The following is a 21,814-nucleotide window of genomic DNA, read 5'->3' as shown; positions in this document are numbered from 1 at the left end:
CTCACAGACACGTCAGCCCTCACAGACAACGTCAGCCCTCACAGACATGTTAGCCCTCACAGACAACGTCAGCCCACAGACGTCAGCCCTCACAGACACATGAGACCTCACAGACAACGTCAGCCCTCCTAGGCAACGTCAGCCCTCACAGACACGTCAGCCCTCACAGACACTTCAGAGGGGCTTGACTGGCTAGCCAAGGAGCTACTCATTACAGTAATATGAAATGAGAATCCATTACTAAAATTAATCAAGTATTAAGTGCCACAGAGAGTCAAAAGAGTGAAAGAGAGAACACCTCTCGTTTCCTCACAGAATGACTTAACAGAGAGACCTCCACCCCACCTGGTCGCTCTCCCAAACAGCTGCTGCGGCCAGGCCTCTGTGGAGCCCTCTTCAGGGGGCGTTATGGGCTGAATTATGTCCCCTAAAAATTCATATGTTGAAGCCCTGACCCCCCGTACCTCAGAAAGTGACGGTGCTTAGAGACAAGGCTTTGGAAGAGATGATAAAATTAAGATGAGGCCATTAGGGTGGGCCCTAATCCAATCTGACTGGTGTCCTTCTAAGAGAGGAAATTGGGACACACACAGAGACACCAGGAAAGCCTGCGCACAGAGAAAAGCTCATGTGAGGACACAGTGAAAAGGGAGCCATCTGCAAGGCAAGGAGAGAGGCCGCCGAAAAAAACAAAACCTGCCAACACCTTCACCTTGGGAATGGGCTGTGAGGAAACGACCATGGCACACAAGCACAGAGACGCCTCTTGAAGCTCTGGGGTTATTTCAAGATTCCCCCAACCTCGCTCCACCTTTCCCCATTAGGCTTCTCTTGGTACTCCCAGCAAGCCCCACAGAATCCTTCTGCTGGTCGGACTGTCTCTTTACCAAGTCAGGCTGGCTTCCGCCTCCACAACGAGGCCGTCCAACGTTTCCTACCCATTCTTCAAGGCACAGCTAAATTCCCCGACCATTTGTGTTCCGCGATGATCTCTCCTTTCTCGACCATCTTCTGCACATAGCAGCATAACCTAGTATAATTATCCAGTCTGACTGCCAGCCTCACACAACAGAATATACAGAAGCATGAAACTAGTTATTTTTGGCTGCTCCAACAATACTAGGTACCTTTGAGAAAAGAGAACACGTTTTCTTCTGTTCTGACAAAAGTGAGTCTGTCAAGGGAAGACAGAAAATGACTGGGGGGACAGGAAACCACAAAAACATATAAAACTTTTCCAGGTTCAATTTTTTCCTAAGATCTGTATCATTTACCACTGAAGCCAGCCACAGAGGTATTTCTTGCCATAGGCAACCATGCATTTGAAATGTTTAGTAGGAATTCTGCCTGCCATTGTGCTGTATGTATTTCTTATGACAGCTCCCATAGTTTGCTTTTGACATTAAGTTCATTATAAAGAGTATGATGCCCAAATGATTCATTGATTGAAGGATAACTGCAGTTAGCTAGCGGCAAGTTATTAATTCATTAGGCAGGGGATAGTTCAGAAAGTAAACTTCATATTACAATTGTAATATTTAAATAGTCCCTAAACTGCAGAGAGAATGGAGATCCACTTCACAGTCAATAAAAAGGAAAAAGAACTCTTTGAAAATTGGACTATTTCAGATTGTCATTAGAAACAGCTAAACAATATTAATAAATCCTACATTCCTGATTTTAAGAGAGAGCGATACACACACCCTCAAAGAGGTAGTAATTGTTCCAATTAAATTCCCTGATGTTCTGAAGAAATCTTAAGAATTGGACATGCTCTGGGGAAAGGAATATTCCACAAAGGGCAAGCAAGAGGAAGTAGCCTGAGTCACAGCTCTAGAATTTATTCACTGTAGCTGAAGCTTTACAAAGGAGCCCTGAAGAAATCAGTCCAAGATACGAATCCGAACTGAAATGATCATGTCTTATTTTATTGGGACAAATCAACCACACACGGACGACTCATACCACAATTGCTCCTCTAGACTCATTTCAGTATTATTTTTAAAAATTTCCACATGCATATTTAAAACTATTTTGTTTCGCAATTCACAACCCAAAAAGTCCCGAACACCTATTTAAGCGAACCACAAAACGCCCAAGGGGGACACAGAATGACACCCACCAGAAGTCTCAGGGAATCTCGCAGGAGCATAAGGGCGAGCAACCCGCCTTATGCGGAAAACAGGACTGTTTCTGCTTGCTTGGGTCTCCCGCCCCTGACCCCGCCAGCCGCCAGGGGAAGGCCGGGTCGCAGGCACACCTGCCTCCTGCGCACCTCACACAGCGCCTGGCTAAGAGATGGCTTCCTACATCAAGCTTTAAGAAACACCGGCCCTACCCACACACAAGATCGGAGTTTTTCCAAGTTTGGTCCACCAACCAGCCGCACCAGAAGCATCCCGAGGAAGGATGCTCCTTACCATGCAGATTCCGGAGCCCCATACCTGCCTAGACCGATCAGAATCTCTGGGTTCACAAATGTGCGGTTTGACAACCCCACCCCACGCCCACCCCTCCCCCTCCCCCTCCCCCTCCCCCACTCCCTCGCGGTCTCCCGGCCCCGAGGCGCCCCCGGGCGTGCGCAGGCGCGTCCCCGGCCCGCCGCCCGGCCCGCCGCGCGCGCACCTGAGGCAGTCGTTGTCTCGCACCAGGCGCGCGCTCTCGGTGGGGGGCAAGAGCCCCCCCTCCAAGTAGAGGCCCAGGAGGGCCCCAGAACTGAAGCCGAAGCGCTGGCGAATGAGACTAATGAGATCCGTGACCACTCGGCATCTGTTCAAGTCGACCAGAAGCCAGAAGGCAGTGCAGTGCGGCGTGGCTGGCGGTGGGTAATCAAATTGAAGCCGTAGCCTAACCGTCTCGGAGGCTGCCATCTTGCTCGATGCTCAACGGAAGCCGAGAGGCACCAGAGGGCTACGGAGAGGCGTGCTCGGGCGGCCCGCCCCCTGGAGCCTGTTGACGTCTGCCACCTGTCGGTGGCAAGTGGCTACTACAGGCTGCGTGAATGGCAAGAACGCGGGGCCGGGTTGACGCAAATTCAATTCTCTTCACGACAAGGCTAGGGAAGCGTGTAAATGAAATGCCTTTATCCGTTTCCTGCTAAGCAGTGTCCGAATTTAGGCAACTCTCTGGTTTTGAAGTGCTTGTTAGCACTTCTCAGCAATGATCTTCTAGGATATTTGCTTATATACCTAATTTCAAAACACACTAACTCCCCATACAATTAGTTAACAAAATTTTTCGTCATGAAGAGTTGCAAAAGATGGAATTCCTAGCGTATTGCAAATATTGACATTTTAAAATAAAACTATTAATCACTCTTTTAAATGTAGCCAGTGGAATTTAAATACCTTAGCAGTTTAATACCTACCACCATCCATATTTTAAAATAGAAAAATAAGATCTCTTATTAACCTTTAGGTAAGTAAATCAGAAATTTTACATCATTTGAATTTCCAGGCCATTTGCCCACATAATACGTTAACACTTCCAAGTTTTCCTGACAAAGGTATGAATTATGAACTATTACTATTCCCATTTTGAAAATTAAAAAAAAAGTTGAGAGGGATTATGTAACTTCCCCAAGGTCACTGGCTAATACCTTGCAGTCAGTAGATACATTGAAAAAATTTTTTCAGTTTTGGGCCAGCCCCTGGCACAGTGGTTAAGTCTGGCATGCTCCCCTTCACTGGCTGGTGTTCTCGGATTTGGATCCTAGGCATGGACCTACATGGCTCCTTAAGCCATGCCGTGGCAGTGACCCACATGCAAAATGGAGGAAGACTGGCACAGATGTTAGCTCAGGGCTAATCTCCCTCAAGCAAAAAAGAGGAAGATTGACAACAGATGTTAGCTTAGAACTAATCTTCCTCACCAAAAAAAAAAGGAAAAATTTTTTAAGTTTTATTTTACTTAGACCCTATTGCTCTAGGTCTTTTGGATTGAGTTATCGTTACTATTATTAGTGGTACACAATTGATCAAAATAGCATAAAACATCACACATTTTGGTACATAATTATTAATTGGGAAAGTAAAATGGACGTGGAAACATATCTGATAATGAAATAGATGGAGCTGTGTGGTTTTATTTTTTTAATGAGTCCAAGTCTCTGTGCATGGATGTTGCTAAATGAGACTAGGGCTCCACATCAATTCTGGACCTCTTTTTTTTTATAGATATGAAGTCCTGAGACAACTTGTTCATTTATGTAAGTAAGTAAGAATGGAAGGACTTATGTTATTGGCAATGTCAGTCAATTTCTTAAGCTCCTTCCAAGTTACATGCTAAAATCACCTAGAGATCTTTCTTTAAAAATTATTTTCAGTACTCCGTGAGTCAAGAATTCACTTAGGTTCGATCATGTTAAAAACAAAGAATTAAGCATCACTTCACTTTCAAAAGGTGTGTTTACCCAGCCACCTGGGTCATTTCCTTTCTTGATATCTGGGAAGGCCCTCCTAGAACTTAAGTGATTACTATACCGCTTACTCTTACACTTAGAGGTGCCTGGTTTATGAAGCTAAAATTAGACGAAACTAGGGTAAAAACAACAATTCCATAAAAATAGGGATTGTGGTCAAAGAACTGTATATTCATGAGAGGTGGATAGAGAGATGAACACTCGTGGACTATTATATATAGATTAGCAATTTATACTGATACTTGAAATCAAATATGGTTATAAATAAGCATTTACAGAATTGGAAGAGCATATCAACATCTAAGAAAGAAGAGTTAATCCCAATAAAATGAGGCTGTTTTCTTAAGTTCAGGGACTTACTAGATTTTATGTATCAATGATTGCTGTTATGTGCATTATTTACAGTAGAATCCGCTACTTTTTTCTCAAGTTAATCTAAATTAATTTTATTTATTCATTCATTTTTGGATGTACATCATAATATATTTCAAATTCTGTGTAGATTACATCATGTTGACCACCCGAAAACTAATTATAGTCCATCCCCTCACATGTGAGCCTAATCACCCCTTTTGCCCTCCCCCCTTAAAGTTAATCTAAATTTAATAATACCTGATAGAAACAAAGAAGTGAAATAGGTGCCAGCGAGGCTATGTAGATGTGGAGGGATAGATGCATTTCTTTTGGGAGAACAGAAACAGGCACATTCTGAGGTGATCAGCTTTAGGAAAGAGTCCAGGTGAAAGAGGGAGATGTGGAACTTCATTCTCTTGAAACCATCCATGCCCGCCTCGCCTTGGAAAGTGTTTGAGTCCTCCTCAGGATATACTTCTCCCAGTCTGAAGACTGCTGCTCCAAAACGTGCAGAGTTACCTAAGCAGTGGGTGGCTGCTAAGTGCTTACCTGGCTGTTCTCCTTTCCTTTCCTAGAGGTAGGTAAAATACCACCATTCTCCCAACTAGGGGGACCCAAGTGAGGACAAAAGTCAGATCTGATCTAAAATCTAATCTTAGATCTAATCTGATTGTCAAATCTAAAGTAAGCCTCAGAACCAAAGTGTTAACATTATTTTAATAAAGACTGAGGGACCGCCTATTTGCACAGCAGTTAAGTTCGTGTGCTCCGCTTTGGCGGCCCAGGGTTCGCGGGTTAGGATCCCGGGTGCAGACAAGCTCACCACTTATCAAGCCATGCTGTGGCAGGCGTCCCACTCATAAAATAGAGGAAGATGGGCACAGATGTTAACTTGGGGCCAATCTTCCTCAGCAAAAAGAGGACGATTGGCAGCGGATGTTAGCTCAAGCCTAATCTTCCTCCAAAAAAAAAAAAAGAAGAAAAAGAAAGACTACAGGAGGTGAAAAAGGAAGATGAATGGTAGGTACACAATACTGTGTGCTTATCTGTATTTTGCAATATTCATGATTGCAAAAATTTCTAGAAAGGGATCTACTTTTTGTCAAATGGCCCTTTGTAGGTAATTTAGAGCTCTCTAAAGGGTCATTCGGCAATATTTGTTTACATTATAAATGCGTGTACCCTTTGACCCAGCAATTCCACTTCTAGGCATTTATCCTACAGATAAATTAACAGGGATGTGCAAAGACTCCTGTGCAAGTTTTATTGAAACATTACAATAGCAAGTGACAAAGAAAAGTAAATACCCATCAATAGGGATTTAATTTAATAAATTAGTCTACATCCATACAACGACTGTGTAGAATTCCACTGTATGGATGTATCATAATTTATTCAGTGAAATCCCTATTGAGGTAGTTCCACATATACTGCTATGGAAAGGTGTCTAGGGTATGATGAGAGAAAGAGCAACGAGCAGAACAGCATATATTTATGCTTCTACTTGATTTCTTTTTTAAAATTAAACTTTTCAATATGAGATAATTGTAGATTCACATGCAGTTGTAAAAAATGATACAGAGAGATCCCATATGCCCTTTACTCAATTGCCCCCAGTGATAACCAGGATTTTGACATTGATACAGTCAAAATACAGAACAATTTCGTCACCACAATGATCTTTCTTGTTGCTCCATTATAGCCACCCACAAAGTTTTCTATTTTTATAATTTTGTCATTTCAAGAAGTTCTATGAGTAGAATCGTAGAGGATGTGACATTGGTACAGGCTTCTTTGGCTCAGGATGGTTCTCTGGAGCTTCATCCAGGTTGTTGTTTATATCAATAGTTTGTTCCTTCTTATTGGTGAGTAGTATTCCATGGTATTGTTGAACCACAGTTTGTTTAACCATTCACCTGTTGCAGGACATGTGGGTTGTTTCCAGTTTGGGGCTATTGCAAATAAAGCTGCCATATACATTTATTTACAGGTTTTTATGTCTTCATTTCTCTGGGATAAATGCCCAAAAGAATAATTGCTAGGTCATGTGATAGTTGCATGTTTAGTTTTTCAAGAAATTCCCAAACTATTTTCCAGAGTGGCTGCACCATTTTGCATTCCCACTAGCAACGTATGAGGTGATCTAATTTCTCCGCATCATGGCCACCATTTGGCATCGTCAATATTTTTTATTTTAGCCATTCTGACAGATGTGTAGTGGTATCTCATTGTGGTTTTAATTTGCATTTCTCTAATGGTCAGTAATGTTGAGCATCTTTCCATGTGTTTGTCATCTTCTTTAGTGAAATGTCTCCTCAGGTCTTTTACCCATGTTCTACTTGGATTGCTTGCTTTTTGTACTGTTGAGTTTTGAGAGTTCTTTATATATTCTAGATACTAGTACTCTGTCAGGTATACAGTTTGCAAATATTTTCTCCCACTCTGTAGCTTGTGTTTTCATTCTGTTAACAGGGCTTTTCACAGAGCAGAAGTTTTTCATTTTAATGAAGTCCAGTTTACCAATTTTTCCTTTTGTGGATCATGCTCTTGGTGTGAAATCCAAGAACTCTTTGCCCAACACTATGTTCCATATTTTCTTCCTTTTTTCCCTAAAATTTTTAAATTTATGTTTTACATTCGAGTCTGTGGTCCATTTTGAGTTATTTTTTGTGTAAACTGTGAGGCTTATATCGAGGTTCATTATTTTGGCCTCTGGATATCCAATTGTTCCAGTACCATTTATTGAGAAGGCTATATTTCCTTCATTGAATTGCTTTTGAACCTTTGTTGAAAATCAGTTGAGCATATTTGTGTAGGCCTTTCCTGTGTTCTCTGTACTGTTCCATTGATCTGTGTGTCTATGGCTCTGCCAATAACACACAATCTTTCCTGATCACTGTAATTACACAGTAAGCTTTAAAATCAGGTAAACTAATTCCACCCACTTTATTTATGCTTCATCCTAATTGTTTTAGCTAGTCTAGTTCCTTTGCCTTTCCTTGTAAATTCTGTTTTTTTTTTTTAATTAAGTTCTTTTTTTTTTTTAAGTATGCTTTTTTGGTGAGGAAGGTTAGCCTTGAGCTGACATCTGTTGCCAATCTTCCTCTTTTTCTTTTCCTCCCCAAAGCCCCAGTACATAGTTGTATATCTTAGTTGTAGGTCATTCTAGTTTTTCTATGTGGGATGCCACCACAGCTTGGCTCGATGAGTGGTACATAGGTCTGCACCCAGAATGCAAACCCTCGAACCCCAGGCCGCCAAAGCAGAGAGCACAAACTTAACCACTCAGCCATGGGGCTGGCCCCTCCTTGTAAATTTTAGAATAATCTTGTCTATATCTACAAAAATCTTCCTAGGACTCCTATAGGAGTTGTGTTAAACCTACATATCAATTTGGGGATAAATGTCATTTTACTATATTGTTTTCTAATCCATAAACACAATATGTCTCTCTGTTTATATAGATCCTGGTTTCTTTCATCAGGGTTGCGTAGTTTTCAGCACACAAACCCTATACGTAATGTTGATAGACTTACACCTATGTATTTCTTTTTTTTTTTTGAGCAATTGTAAATGGCGTTGTATTTTTAATTTTGGTGTTTATATGTTCCCTGCTAATATATGGAAATACAATTTATTTTAACATGTTTATTTTGTATTCTGCAACCTTACTGAACTAATTATCAGTTCCAGAAGGGTTTTTGGTGTGTGTTGTTTCCTTGGGATTTTATGAGGCAATCAGATCATCTTCAGATAGGGACAGTTTTATTTCTTGCTTTGAAATCTGTATGCCTTTTCTTTCCTCTTCTTGCCTTCTTGCACCGCTGAAGTTCCAGTACTACGTTGAATACGAGCAGTGAGAGTGGACATCCTTGCCTTTTTCCCACTCTTAGAGAGAAAGCGTTCAATCTTTCACCATTAAGTTTATGTTAGCTGTAGGTTTTTGTCAGTGTTCTTCATCAAGTTGAGGAAGTTCTCCTCCATTTCTACTTTCTGAAAGGTTTTTTTTGGGGGGGGTGAAGATTAGCCCTGAGCTAACATCTGCCCCCATCCTCCTCTTTTTGCTGAGGAAGCCTGGTCCTGAGCTAACATTTGTGCCCATCATCCTCTACTTTATATGTGGGACACCTGCCACAGCATGGCTTGACAAGCAGTGTGTAGGTCCTCACCTGGGACCCAAACCAGCAACCCCTGGGCTGCTGAAGTGGAACATGCAAACTTAACCACTACACCACCGGGCTAGCCCCTGAAAGTTTTTATCATAAATGGATGTTTAATTTTGTCAAGATCTTTTTCTGCATTGATATATATGATCATATTATTTTCTTCTTTATCTTGTTAATATGGTAGATCACATCAATTAATTTTTTAATATTGCATATTGAGCCTTACACCCCTACAGTAAATCCCATTTGGTCATGGTAAATAATTCTTTTTATATAATGCTGAACTCTATTTGCTAATATTTTGTTACAGATTTTTGCAGCTATATTCATGAGAATGATATCAAAACTTTAAATCTCAAGTTTGTGTGCCTGATGTGCAATAAGAGATCATGCTTGGAGATGGAGAAAACTTTATTCAAATTAGCCAAAATGAGAGGGCAGGAGGATAGGTTCTGTCAGATCCACGTTAACAAAAGAAGAAAGGTGGGAGCAGAGGGGGTTACAGAGCTAAGGAGCTTGGGAGGAGGAGTTTTGGAGAAACAAAGAGGAAATTCTTGTTTCTTTCACTCTAGAAATGCTGTTGGGCAATCAGACTTCTGCGGTCAATGGGAGCTTGGGGCTGGTTATCTGGTGATCATAACTTCCTTGAAAGCATTCTTTTTATTCTGCAAAACAAGCTCATAAATCCTTGTGACCCTTGAGTCACCTCTCAAGTAAAACAAGAAAAGAGCAAATTAACAAGATTAACTCTTTTCATCTGTGTCTGTGTTGGGACCAAGGTCAAAGAGTAATCATGTTCTTATTGAATATTTACAGTCACCCTCAGGTACCCAGCTTCAAGGGCTTTGGTCTGTAATTTCAGTCACTTGTCATATCTTTGTCTGATTTTGGTGTCAGGATAATAATAGCTTCATAATATGAGTTGGGATGTGTTCCCTCTTCTTCTATTTTCTGGAAGAGATTGTTTAGAATTGCTGTTAATTCTTTAATGTTTGGTAGAATTCTCCTTGAAACCATTGGGCTTGGATATACCTTTTTGGGGAGGACTTTTTAAATTTAATAATTACTTCATTTTTAAAGCAGTGTTAGGTTTAGAGAAGAGTTGAGCCCAAAACACACACAGCTCCCATATATCCTCTGTCTCCCGCTACCCAACCACACCCCAACACACAGTCCCCATTATCAACATCTTACATTAGTGTGTTACATTTGTTACAATTGATTAATGACTATTGATACATTATTATTGATATGTACTATTATCTCAGTGTTGGCATATATTGGTTGTCTTTTTTCAGTTTGAGATCTTCCTTATTCTTGATATGATGAGGGATTTTTTTTTTTTAAAGATTTTATTTTTTTCCTTTTTCTCCCCAAAGCCCCCCGGTACATAGTTGTATATTCTTAGTTGTGGGTCCTTCTAGTTGTGGCATGTGGGACGCTGCCTCAGCGTGGTCTGATGAGCAGTGCCATGTCTGCGCCCAGGATTCGAACCGACGAAACACTGGGCTGCCTGCAGTGCAGCGCACGAACTTAACCACTCGGCCACAGGGCCAGCCCCTGATGAGGGATTTATGATAGAAATCTGAACATTTTCATATTATGTTCTGAGACTCTGGATCTTATTTGTTCTGTTTTAGCTGGCTTCCTCTGACACTGCTCTGGTCAGGGAGGGGAGGTACTGCCTCTTTCCTGCTAGGTGGGGATGGTCCAGTTTCCCTACTAGGGCTCTGTTGACACCTGAAGGCAGGAGTGTGAGGAGGATCCTTATTACTGCTGGCCACTGCTGTGAGTTCCTTATATAAGGTCTTGTTACTGCCAAAGGGGGTCCTCTGCCCACTGCAAGACATGCCAATAGTCAGGAGGCAAGGTGGTAGAAGAGAAAGGACTTTATTACAGGTTGCTAGCAAGAGAGAAGATGGCCGACTCATGTCCAAAAGAACCATCTCACAGAACAAAGACTACAAGCCAGTTATACGTGGAACTGGTCTCCGGGTTGGGGAGGTGGCTGGTCTCTGAGTGGAGCAGACATCTGGTCCCAGCTCCTGATGGGCCTCTGTTTTACTGGATCTGCATCAGAGAATGGAGCAATCTTTCAGTTGTCATTGATGATGGCTGTCAGCATAGGCTCTCTGCCTGGAGGTCATCACATTCCTAAGGAACTCAGAAGAACAAAGTTATCATCTTAAAGCAGCTGGGAGGGGCCACAAACTCTATAGAGTATGTCTTGGCTAGTTAGTCAGAGGTCATTTAGAGTTTCAAAATGGTTTCCTTTCTACAATATGCCTTCTCTAACGTCAACCTTGTGTTGAGCCGGTATCAATTCCCCTGTCAGTTATACCCCTGGCATAATCGTATGCTGGTGTAGAGAATAGGGCTGTTGTGTTCAATCTGGCTACTTCCTGCTGAATCAGGGTGATGTGAGGGGGCCCTGGCATAGAAGAAAGTTACCCTCTTCTTAAAATGGGCCAGGGGGTTTCTAAGAGGGAGTTGTGCTGTCAACCTGGAAGCCTTGGTGGTTAAGGTGGATAAACACTTTATTCCCAATGTAATCACTAAGCATAACAGTAGACCTATTAGTACTAAGGTGAGGCCCCCTTTTATTATACCCACAAGGACCGATCGGATCCCAGCTGGTATCAAAGAGAAAAGGTTAGTAAACCAGCCACCTAAATCTCATAAGAAAGAGGTTTGATGGTTTATAGTTGTCTGTGTCCAGGTGGCTTGTTCCTTTATTTTACTAATGCTGGTTTCTACCTGGAAAGAAGTATTGATATAAGTGCGGCAGGCGGGCTCCCAAAGTTAGGCCCATACTGTGTGAGCAAGTAACCAGGTGTTTAATGAGAAGTATTTCTAGAGAGACAAAAAGAGAACAAGGCTAATGGTGGGAGCAAATTATAAACCAAATCTGAGCCCAGGCAGCAGCCAGTCAAAAAGATTTTGAGCTGTCAGAGTTGAAGCATATTTTGCAGTTTGAAATGTCTCTGATGGTGTCACCAGGTGTTCAGGTATCTTTCTGAGGGCTTACACAGCAGCAGACATGAATCTTCTCTCAAGTTGATATCAAGTCCTCCAGCTTCTGTTTGCAAGGCTTCAGGAAAAGGGCGGGGTCTGCTCTCAATGATTCCGAATGGAAATGATGGGAAAAATCGAAAATGCTAGTTTGGAGATTTGCAGCCAGATATTTCAGGAGACAAAAAGAATTCACAATACAGTCCAGTTAACAGATATAACAAAAACCTCAAAGACAATTAACAGAACTAGAATCTAATATCCATGAATGTGTACTATCACTTCTACTGAAACATAATTTTTCTCTCTAAAATCACCCTCATTCTTTTTATAAAAGATAGCCAAAGTAAGATCAAGTGGTTTGCAAAATAAGTCTTGTTTCAATAAAACTTGTTCCAATTATTTACATAAGTGCAGCAAGAAGAGCAATTGATCATATAGGCTCTTTTAAATCTGCTTTGCTGGAACTTTTTATAAGAAATCTCAAATTGAACGTTAAAGGCCTCTCAAGGCCAGAAAAGCCAAGTCAAGGACTTGCCATCAGATTTTGCCTGCAATACCTATAGATTTCGGTGGATTCCTCTCTTTTCGAGGTCCCCAAAAATATTGAGGTTCCAGGCACCTGCCAGATAAATGACCTTCCTTACTTACCAGGTAGGTTGCTAGGAAACAAGATACCAGGCCAATATTTCCAAGTGGCTTTATTCTAGAAAGTCAAACTTATTCTTCAAAAGCTGTCTTGTCATATCTGAGTCTGTATGTTTCTCTCAAATATGACATTCCAGTCAAAGCCTTGGTTATATAACCAGTGTTTCTAACTGTGCCCTGTTTTAAGGAGAACAGATTCTTATTGAACTTATGCAAATAACTATATTGCCATGAAAATAACCCTACTCACTCACTCACTAAGAGTTTCCAAATTCTGGAGGCATCAAGTAGGGAAAAAAGATAAATGTTTCAATTCTGCTCACAAAGGTATAATTTTACCAAATTACTATAAGTCATAGTTAGCATAAGAGAAAAGAGAAAAAGATTCCCTTAAATCTGAGAAAACAAAACAACCAATAAATCAGCAATATAACAATGAAAAGCCACAAATTATAATCATCCTCATCGGTTCATTCAGTCCTGTGTAGTCGATTCTTGACCTTAATCTTGTGAGCAGTTTCATGAAGTCAGTTTCTCCGTTAGAGTTCTGTAATTTCTTACGCAGTTCAGTTTATGATATGAAAGTTTATCAGAAACCTGTACTCTAGAGTAAGTGCCAGAGTCTTTTCCATGAATTTCTCTGAAGATGAAACATATTTGCAAAAGCATCAGAGCAAAACAATAACTGTCTGTAAACAATGAAAGACTCAAAAATGGAAATTGATGAAGAAATTTGGTTAATTTTGTGACACACAACACTTTAAAATAACCAGAATTATGGCTGAAACCCAGGACAGATCAGAATTTTAGGAATGTTATACAATTTCAATACACCTGTATCAACAGCATTCACTCACATAATACCACCTAAGAAAGTTTATCATCACTTATCTGACAATGCTTCCCATGTAATTTAACAGACCAAATAAGCCTAATTAGCTTAGTACTTTCTTCCTTACAGGAAGAGAGAGCAAATTTCTTTGGGAAGTCTCAAGGGCCCTCTAAAAACCCTCAGAGAAATTCTCTTCCTTCTTTCAGGTCAAAAGAAAGCCTTATTCAGGACTTGAGTATTTTTTCAGGAGTCGGGGGACCTCATCAGAAATATCAAAAAGTTTAAAAACACTTGTTCAGATAGAAAACAACACTCAGTTATCTATTCAAAGTGACAACAGAAACGGTCAAGAGCAGTTAAAACAGTCAAAAAATCTTAATATAGAGGGGCCGGCCCAGTGGCGCAGTGGTTAAGTTCACACGTTCTGCTTCTCGGTGGCCCAGGGTTCGCCGGTTTGGATCCCGGGTGCGGACATGACACCGCTTGGCAAGCCATGCTGTGGCAGCCATCCCACATATAAGGCAGAGGAAGATGGGCACGGATGTTAGCTCAGGGCCAGCCTTCCTCAGCAAAAAGAGGAGGATTGGCAGCAGTTAGCTCAGGGCTAATCTTCCTCAAAGAAAAAAATCTTAATAGACCTGAGTCCTTTTGAACATAGGAAATTATTTTAACAGATTTTCTGTCTTTTAGGTAGACTTAGACTTAGTTCAAGAAAATTATCCTTTGAGAGAAAACCAAATTTTAATTTTTACACCATCTTATTTTTGACATTAAATCTCATTTACTCACTTGGATTTACTTTCATCTTAGTCAATTTGACCAAGCATAAATCTCTTCTCAGAATTTCCCTTCACAAACCTTCAACAACTTTCTTTTTACCTTCAGAATTTGTCCCACGCTTTCTTTCTTCCCTTGTAGTACTTTAGAACAAATTTATCTTTCTTAACACAACAAACAAAAATACTTCAATTCCTTATAACTTCTTTACTGAAAACATATATTTTACTTTCCTAAGAATTAACTATATCACAAAGGCACAGGAAAATCCACTCAAGTTTTCGCCCAGATGGAGTTTCTTGGGCATAAACCACCCAGTTAAAAGTGTTTCCAATTAGTTAAAATGCACCCAAGGGGTGAGTCTCCGGGGATGCTTGAGACATTCCCCATGGCATTGAAGCTGGTGTCCGACAGACAGTGGGCAGAGAAGGGTGCAGAGCCTGAGTGCAGGCATCAATAGTGTTAAGATTTGGTCAAGTCCCACTCAGCCCAGGGCACTTAGTCCCTGAGCCCGCACAAGGCAAGCCAGGGAAGCAGGAGGCAAAGGCCTGGAGCTGGCTGGGGACTGGGGCTCCCAGTGCTGGGGTTGAGAAGTAAGTCCAGAAGGTCCAGGTTCTGCTCAGGTCCAGCCTGAACTTAACCTCAACTTGCTGACAACAGAGGAGGTGGTGAAGGAGACAGACAAGGAAGGGAAAAGAGGGGGTCAGGCCTCACCCTCATGGCCTCTTCCCAAGGGTTATGAAGATAAGGGTTACACAAACAACAATTCCCACACTGGGACACACTGCCCCAGCAGGACAGTTCACAGAATAAATTACAGGTTTCCTACCCTCATAACTGACTCAGCAGGTGCCTAAAATATTTGACGAGTCAACCATCAAGAGAGAGTACCCCACTTGGGGTTGCTGGGGTGATCAAGCCCAGAAACCAGATGGGGGGCTCCCAGGGATACAGCCTTTGACTCTTTATAGATTTCTTTGTTTCTTGGTTTGAAAGCTCAAAAAGAGCCCAAAATGGCCACTCTAACTTTAAATTATCCTGGGTTATCTTGCCAGCTGTTTACAGTTATCTCCAATTTTAGGGGGCCTTTCCCAGGTGGCTGCAAACAGCAAGGTAATTCCAAAGATGGTTTGTTACAATCACCAAGAAACTCAGTCCCCAAATAGCCAATTTTAATCTATTTACTGACAAAGACACAGACACACAGGAAGACAAGATACCAGTGAACTAGTTCCAGATTTAGGGTATAAAGTCCTACAACTGTTCCCACTCCAAGTGTGTGCCCAGATGGTCCTATTGGACCCCAGATGGCCCTGCCATAAACGGAAGGACCCCAGATGGAGGGGAAGGGAGTTCACAAGTGTCCTCGAAGCAACTTACCCTTTCCAGATTGAGCCCATGGACTCACTAGATGTAGCCATTTCTCTCTCTACCATAATCAGCATTAGGAGGCAGCCGGTGTCGGCACAGGAAAGCAGGAAGGGCAGCTCCCAGAGACAAAGAACCTCAGCAGCCGCTAGGGACCTACCCAAGGGGTTGCCCATCCAAGGTTGAGTGGCCACGAGCAGGACTCAAGGGTCCCTTCTTGGTCACCAAATTGTTACCGCCCAAGCTGGGGTTCTCTGCTCGCTGCAAGACATGCCAATAGTCAGGAGGCAGGTGGTAGGAGAGAAAGGACTTTATTACAGCTTGCTAGCAAGAGGGAAGATGGCCGACTCATGTCCAAAAGAACCATCTCACAGAATAAAGACGACAAGCCAGTTGTATGTGGGGCTGGTGGCTGGATGTGGCTGGTCTCTGGGTGGGGCAGACGTCTGGTCCCAGCTCCTGATAGTCCTTTGTTTTACTGGATATGCATCAGAGAATGGAGCAATGCCCTATACCCTGATCTTTCAGTTGTCATTGATGATGGCTATCAGCACAGGCTCTCTGCCTGGAGGTCATCACATTCCTAAGGAACTCGAAAGAACAAAGTTATCATCTTAAAGCAGCTGGGAGGGGCCACAAAATCTATAGAGTATGTCTTGGCTAGTTAGTCAGAGGTCATTTAGAGTTACAATATGGTTTCCTTTCTACAATATGGCTACTCTAACGTCAACCTTGTGTTGAGCCGGTATCAGTCTCATCCTGGCTAATGTGTACAAATGGACTCAACTTAACTCATTAATCTCTGGTTCCTGATTTGCTTTTATTTGAGTTTGGAAATTCAAGAAATCAACTGTATTCCAACGCATCCCACATATAGAGTTGAACTCTCATTTCTGTTGTGGTGCCTACAGGAATTTACATTTAGAAACTGAAGCTGAAAATAGGGAGCACAAAACATCCCTCTGGCCTATCTGGGTTTCCCTGGCTCATAAGAATGTTTTCTAGTCCATTTCTTCTCCCATATTTTCCTGCCCTCAATCAGCTTTGTCCAGCACATCTACACCTTGCTCCATTCTTGACCTGGGGACTTCGTTATGAGCCCCTGACTGCCATCATCCTAGTGGAGTTTGTGTAGTTACTCGCTGTGGCAATTAGTCCTGTTCCTTCAGGTAATTAGTTCCTTCAGGTGATTAGCTTTGAAGAGGAAGGACACCTGTCATTGCACTAACATCATAAAACTAACTGACTATGTGACTGCCTGCCCAACCCTCTTCCCTGGATTCGTCTCACCTTTGGTGAAGCCTAAATTGGTAGCATGCCAGCAGTCAGTCGGCCCAGACTTACCCAAGTTCTCTTAGACTTTATTCTCCAACAATTCTCCCATTACTTGTAGCTCCCTGAATATGCTGGGGCCTCTCAGGCCCTGCACATAGCAAAAGAATAATTTATTCCAAACTTGGAAAAAGGTACAATGATGACTGCTTGGCTTTCCGATATCGAGGTATAGCATCTTCCAATAAGCCTGTGTGTCTCTCCCGTATGACACTCTCAAATACTACTTTGTGATCAGGGACTATTTGGCCAACCATTCAGGACAGCCTGATCCTCAACTCACGGAGTTCACAGTTTAGCAAGGAAGATAAAATTAATAAGATAAATAACCACACAAATGATTATTTAAAAACAGTTATGATGAGCATCATGAAGGAGACATACAGGATGCAATGAAGATCCATTAAGAGGTTCTAGTCTTAATCTAGTCTGCAGTGTTAAGAAAGACTTCCCTGGGAAGGGACATTTAAACTGACTGCTGAAGTTTCCACAGTCACTAGGCAATGTGCAAGGGAGAGAAAAGGTGCAAAAGAGCATTCCGTGCAGGTAGAACAGCACAGCACATGCAAGTGCACAGAGAAAGACATGCACAGAGGGAAGATGAAGTGAACACACACCGGGAGAGGACAGCCACGTAACACCAAGGGTCACCCGCAAGCATCTGTACCCAAAATTCACTGGAGGGGCCTCCAATGAGCCCCCAAACCACCTCCATCATCTTCTCAAACCCTTCCCAAAATACACATAACAGTTTAAAAAATAATTTTTGCAAACACTGTTTTGAGATAAGTTCCCAGTATCTTTCTTCCAATCCTATTGTGTCCTGTAAAGCCCTATTATATTTTTGATCTGCCCCAAGAGGACAAGTTTACATCAAAGAAACGCAAGCAAGTTCAAATTGATCTACAAGCATCACCTTTTAAAAAATGTTCTCTAGCCGCTCCCCATCAGAGACATTTCGGCTGCCTCTTTACCCAGCCTTGAGTCTCCTTGGCTGGTCTTTCTCTCTACACAGACTCCCTTCTTTTCATCGATCTCCCTTCTTTCCTCTCTTAGGAGCAGAGCCACTTTCTCTCACAGTCCTGTGCTGTGCAGTTCAGTAATTCTTTGTTGCCTTGACTGACGCCCTATGCTCTCAGCTCCCACCTCCTAATCTCAAGGAACCTGTAAAGAATTTTTCTTAAACAAAGACCATTCCAGTTTTTAACTGAAATGTGGCTGCTGGCTATTAGAAGAATAAACTTTCACCTGGTTCCCAGGTGTATTTTTATGGTTTCATTTCCGTGATTATAAACTGTAATGAAAAAGGGAAATGTTAGTGTTTGCCCCAATCAAAGACCATCTAGTGCTGAAGGCCAGATTACAGAGCAGATTATAGGGCACTTACTCACAGCTTGTCACACTTACGCCACACTTGTCAACACTTGTGGCCACCATAAGTGCCCCATTGTTTGATGATCCTTGTGTCACAAGTGCAGTTTGGGGGTTCCAGAACTTGATGAGCCTTTGCCTATATCATCAAAAGCCTCCACTCTGGAAATAATATTGGTTTAGAAAATAGACAAAATAATATGTGTTTCAGCGTCAAGAGCTAAGACATCTTAAGAATGGGCTTCTAAAATCCACCAGGGGTCTGGTCTCCCTTTTTTCATAGCTGACTTTTCCCCTACATTTTATTATAAAAATTTTCAAACATAGTGAAAGGTTGAAGAAATTTTGTAGTGAGCACCCATATATCCACCACCCATATTCTACCATTAACATCTTACTGTGATACTTGCTTTGTCACATATTTATCCCTCTATTCATTCCTTTTTCCATCCATCAATCCAACCTATATTTTGGACGCATTTCAAAGAACATTGCTTGCATACACTGATACACTTCCCCCTAAACTCCTCAACAAGCATATCATTAATGAGAGAGGAATTTTTGTTTACAACTTTTTCCCTTTTGAGGCAAAATTTGCATATTATAAAATGCATGAATCTTAACTGCACATTTGCTGAGTTTTGACAAATATATACATCTGTGTAACCCAACACCTATCAAAATAAACCTTACCATTACCCTAGGAAATTCCCTCAGTTCCCCTCTCTGTCAATGCCTGCCCTTTATCCCCCAGGGGCAACCATAGTTCCTAGTGGACGTTTACAACATTGTTTTATCAGGCAATTCCCTTGCCCTTATCAGTTTCCCCATCATCCCTACTGAATAAGCCCATCCCATGAGGAAAGAATAATAATAATTTTAAAGTTATATAATACATTTTTAGCCTTTTATGCAATAGTATCACTTCTCCTATTTCATCTTTGAGAAATAATGCCAAATATGAAAAATACCATATGCAAAAATATACTTATTATAGTGTTATTTTTACAGTGAAAAAGTGAAACCCTAAAAATCTCTTTTGGGGGGGGGTGAGGTGAGGAAGATTGGCCCTGAGGTAGAATCTGTTGCCAATCTTCCTCTTTTTGCTTGAGGAAGATTGTTGCTGGGCTAACATCTGTGCCCATCTTCCTCTATTTTGTATGTGGGAGCCTCCACAGCACAGCCTGATGAGTGGTTTGTAGGTCCGTGCCTGGTATCCGAACCTGCAAACCCTGGGCCGCTGAAGTGGAGAGTGTGAACTTAATCACTATGCCACCAGGAGGTCCCTAAAAATCTAACATAGTGGAATGGGTGTGTGTATCTGAGACTCTGGTGACACAGACCATCTTGGAAGCTTTAGATAGGAAAGGCTGAGAATAATGTTTGTTACTGTCAATGCAAATAATCCACAGTCAATCTATAAATCAAAATTGGAGTGAGTTTATTATGAGCCAAGTTGGAAGACTATAGCCCAGGGCTTTCCTTCCCCAGGGAAGGAAGGTCACCAAAGAAGAGCGGTGTGCAGAGTGGTTATATACTGTCTTGGAACAAAGAGCATACATCCCATATGACAGAGATATCTCTTTTACTACTGTCACGAGATGCTCAGCTGGCACAGCAGGTCAGTGGTCACAAGGTGAGCACAGCAGGTGGTAATTAATCCTTAGTTTCCAGGAAGAGATGCTTATCCTTAAAGAAATGCCAATATGGGAGGAGTTATATTCCTATCTTTAAGAGCATCATTCTTGTCTGTGGGACATAGTAAACGTTTAAAGCAGATGTATAGTGCATGCTCAACAGGCCACATCAGGCCCTTTTGGAAAAACAAGGTCAGGCCAAATGTTTTAAAACAAGTGGCTTCCTCATATACTCCAATATATACTAATGCCTTTCATTTGTTTATCAGTTACACAGTTATTTCTTTTTGACTAAGGGTTTAACTTTTTTTTTTGAGGTCACATTGGTTTACAATTGTGTAAATTTCAAGTGCACATTATCGTATTTCAGCTTCTGTACAGACTGTGTCATATTCACCAGCAATCATCTAGTTTCCATCCATCGCCATACACATGTGCCCTTTACTCCATTCACCCTCCTCCTACCCTCTTCCCCTCTGGTAACCACCAATCTGCTCTCCTCGGCTATGTGTTTGTCTCTTTATCTTCCACATATGAGTGAAGTCATATGGTATTTGTCTTTCTATGTCTGACTTATTTCACTTAGCATAATACCCTTGAGGTCCATCCATGTTGTTGCAAATGGCACAATTTTGTCTTTTTTTGTGGCTGAGTGACGTAACTTTTATGTATATCTTTCATACATTTCTCTGGAGGCCCGTTCCCAGCATCGGCATTATGGGATTTTACAGGAAAGGGAGAGCTGCGGTCATATGTACTTTGTTTTTCTGTTTTGTTTTTTGTCTTGTGCACTTTCGAAACAGAGTATTTAGAAGTAACCCAAGGGGCTGGCCCGGTGGCGCAGCGGTTAAGTTCACCCATTCTGCTTCTTAGGGGCCTGGGGTTCGCTGGTTCAGATCCTGGGTGCAGACTTGGCACCGCTTGGCACGCCATGCTGTGGCAGGCGTCCCACATAGAAAGTAGAGGAAGATGGGCATGGTATAGTTAGCTCAGGGCCAGTCTTCCTCAGCAAAAAGAGGAGGATTGGCAGTAGTTAGCTCAGGGCTAATCTTCCTCAAAAAAAAAAAAAGAAAAAGTAACCTGAGCGTCATATAGCCTCTGCATAATCTTGTTTTCTAGTTCTGTGAAGTGAGTTATTCAGTATACCCTAAAGTAAACTGACCTTACACACACACACCCACGAAAACATCTCTCTCATCCTTTTCCTCCCTTCCTCTTCCCAAACCTCCAATTCCCTCTTCAAAATGACGGTTGTGAAGATAATGTTAACACAGAATTACGCTGATGACAAATTATCGAGAGGAAAAACACAATAAAAATTTTTATTGTATTTCAAAAGATGAAGTAAAAGACTAGAGGAAAAAAATATCCCAAAAGCCAACAATGATTATGTAAGATCTAAAATTTTTTTCAAATTTCCGAAATATCTAAAATATACATAAGTTTATAAGAAAAATAATTTTAAAAACAAATCTGTGAAAATGGAATCCCCCAGTTTCCAACGACCGGTTCAGGCTTAATCTGATTTGGGGCAGATGTAGCAGTTTTTGAAACGCCAGGCCTTTTGTTAGGGAAAGAAAGGATAGGCGGGGCAGGAAGCATCGGCCTCGTGGTGTTCCTCCGTCGCACAACCCAAGTCAAATAAACGCACTAAACGCCTCTTCCTCTCGGCTAAATCCACCAAAAGGCAAAGAACCACGTGGTTGTGCGGACAGAACACCCACAGCGCCTTTGCAGAGGTTCTGGTTGGCCCGCCCCGCAGAGGGCGCGCGGGACATTGCTAGCCGCCTCGCCCCCCCAGGCCCCGCCCCAGCCCCGCCCAGGCCCCCCCAGGCCCCGCCCCGGCCCCCCCCCCCCCCGCCCCAGCCCCCGCCCCAGCCCCGCCCAGGCCCCCCCC

The 21,814-nt window shown here is 42.1% G+C and overlaps 1 protein-coding gene across 2 annotated transcripts in view; it reads right to left on the bottom strand.

Annotated features, from left to right (window-relative positions):
• The window catches only part of COIL (coilin), a 15,968-nt gene extending 13,089 nt beyond the window's left edge, over positions 1–2,879 (bottom strand). For both annotated transcript variants that reach the window (XM_046677450.1, XM_046677451.1), the window contains exon 1: positions 2,626–2,879. In XM_046677450.1, the coding sequence (XP_046533406.1) occupies positions 2,626–2,870 (245 nt within the window). In that variant the 5' untranslated portion in view covers positions 2,871–2,879. The remainder of the gene's footprint in view (positions 1–2,625) is intronic.
• Positions 2,880–21,814: the final 18,935 nt, after the last annotated feature.

Source organism: Equus quagga, chromosome 11 (genome assembly GCF_021613505.1).
Source record: "Equus quagga isolate Etosha38 chromosome 11, UCLA_HA_Equagga_1.0, whole genome shotgun sequence".
NCBI classification, from domain to species: Eukaryota; Metazoa; Chordata; class Mammalia; order Perissodactyla; family Equidae; genus Equus; species Equus quagga.
The sequence above is the reverse complement of the archived record's forward strand: the minus strand, read 5'-3'. Positions and strand labels throughout refer to the sequence as shown.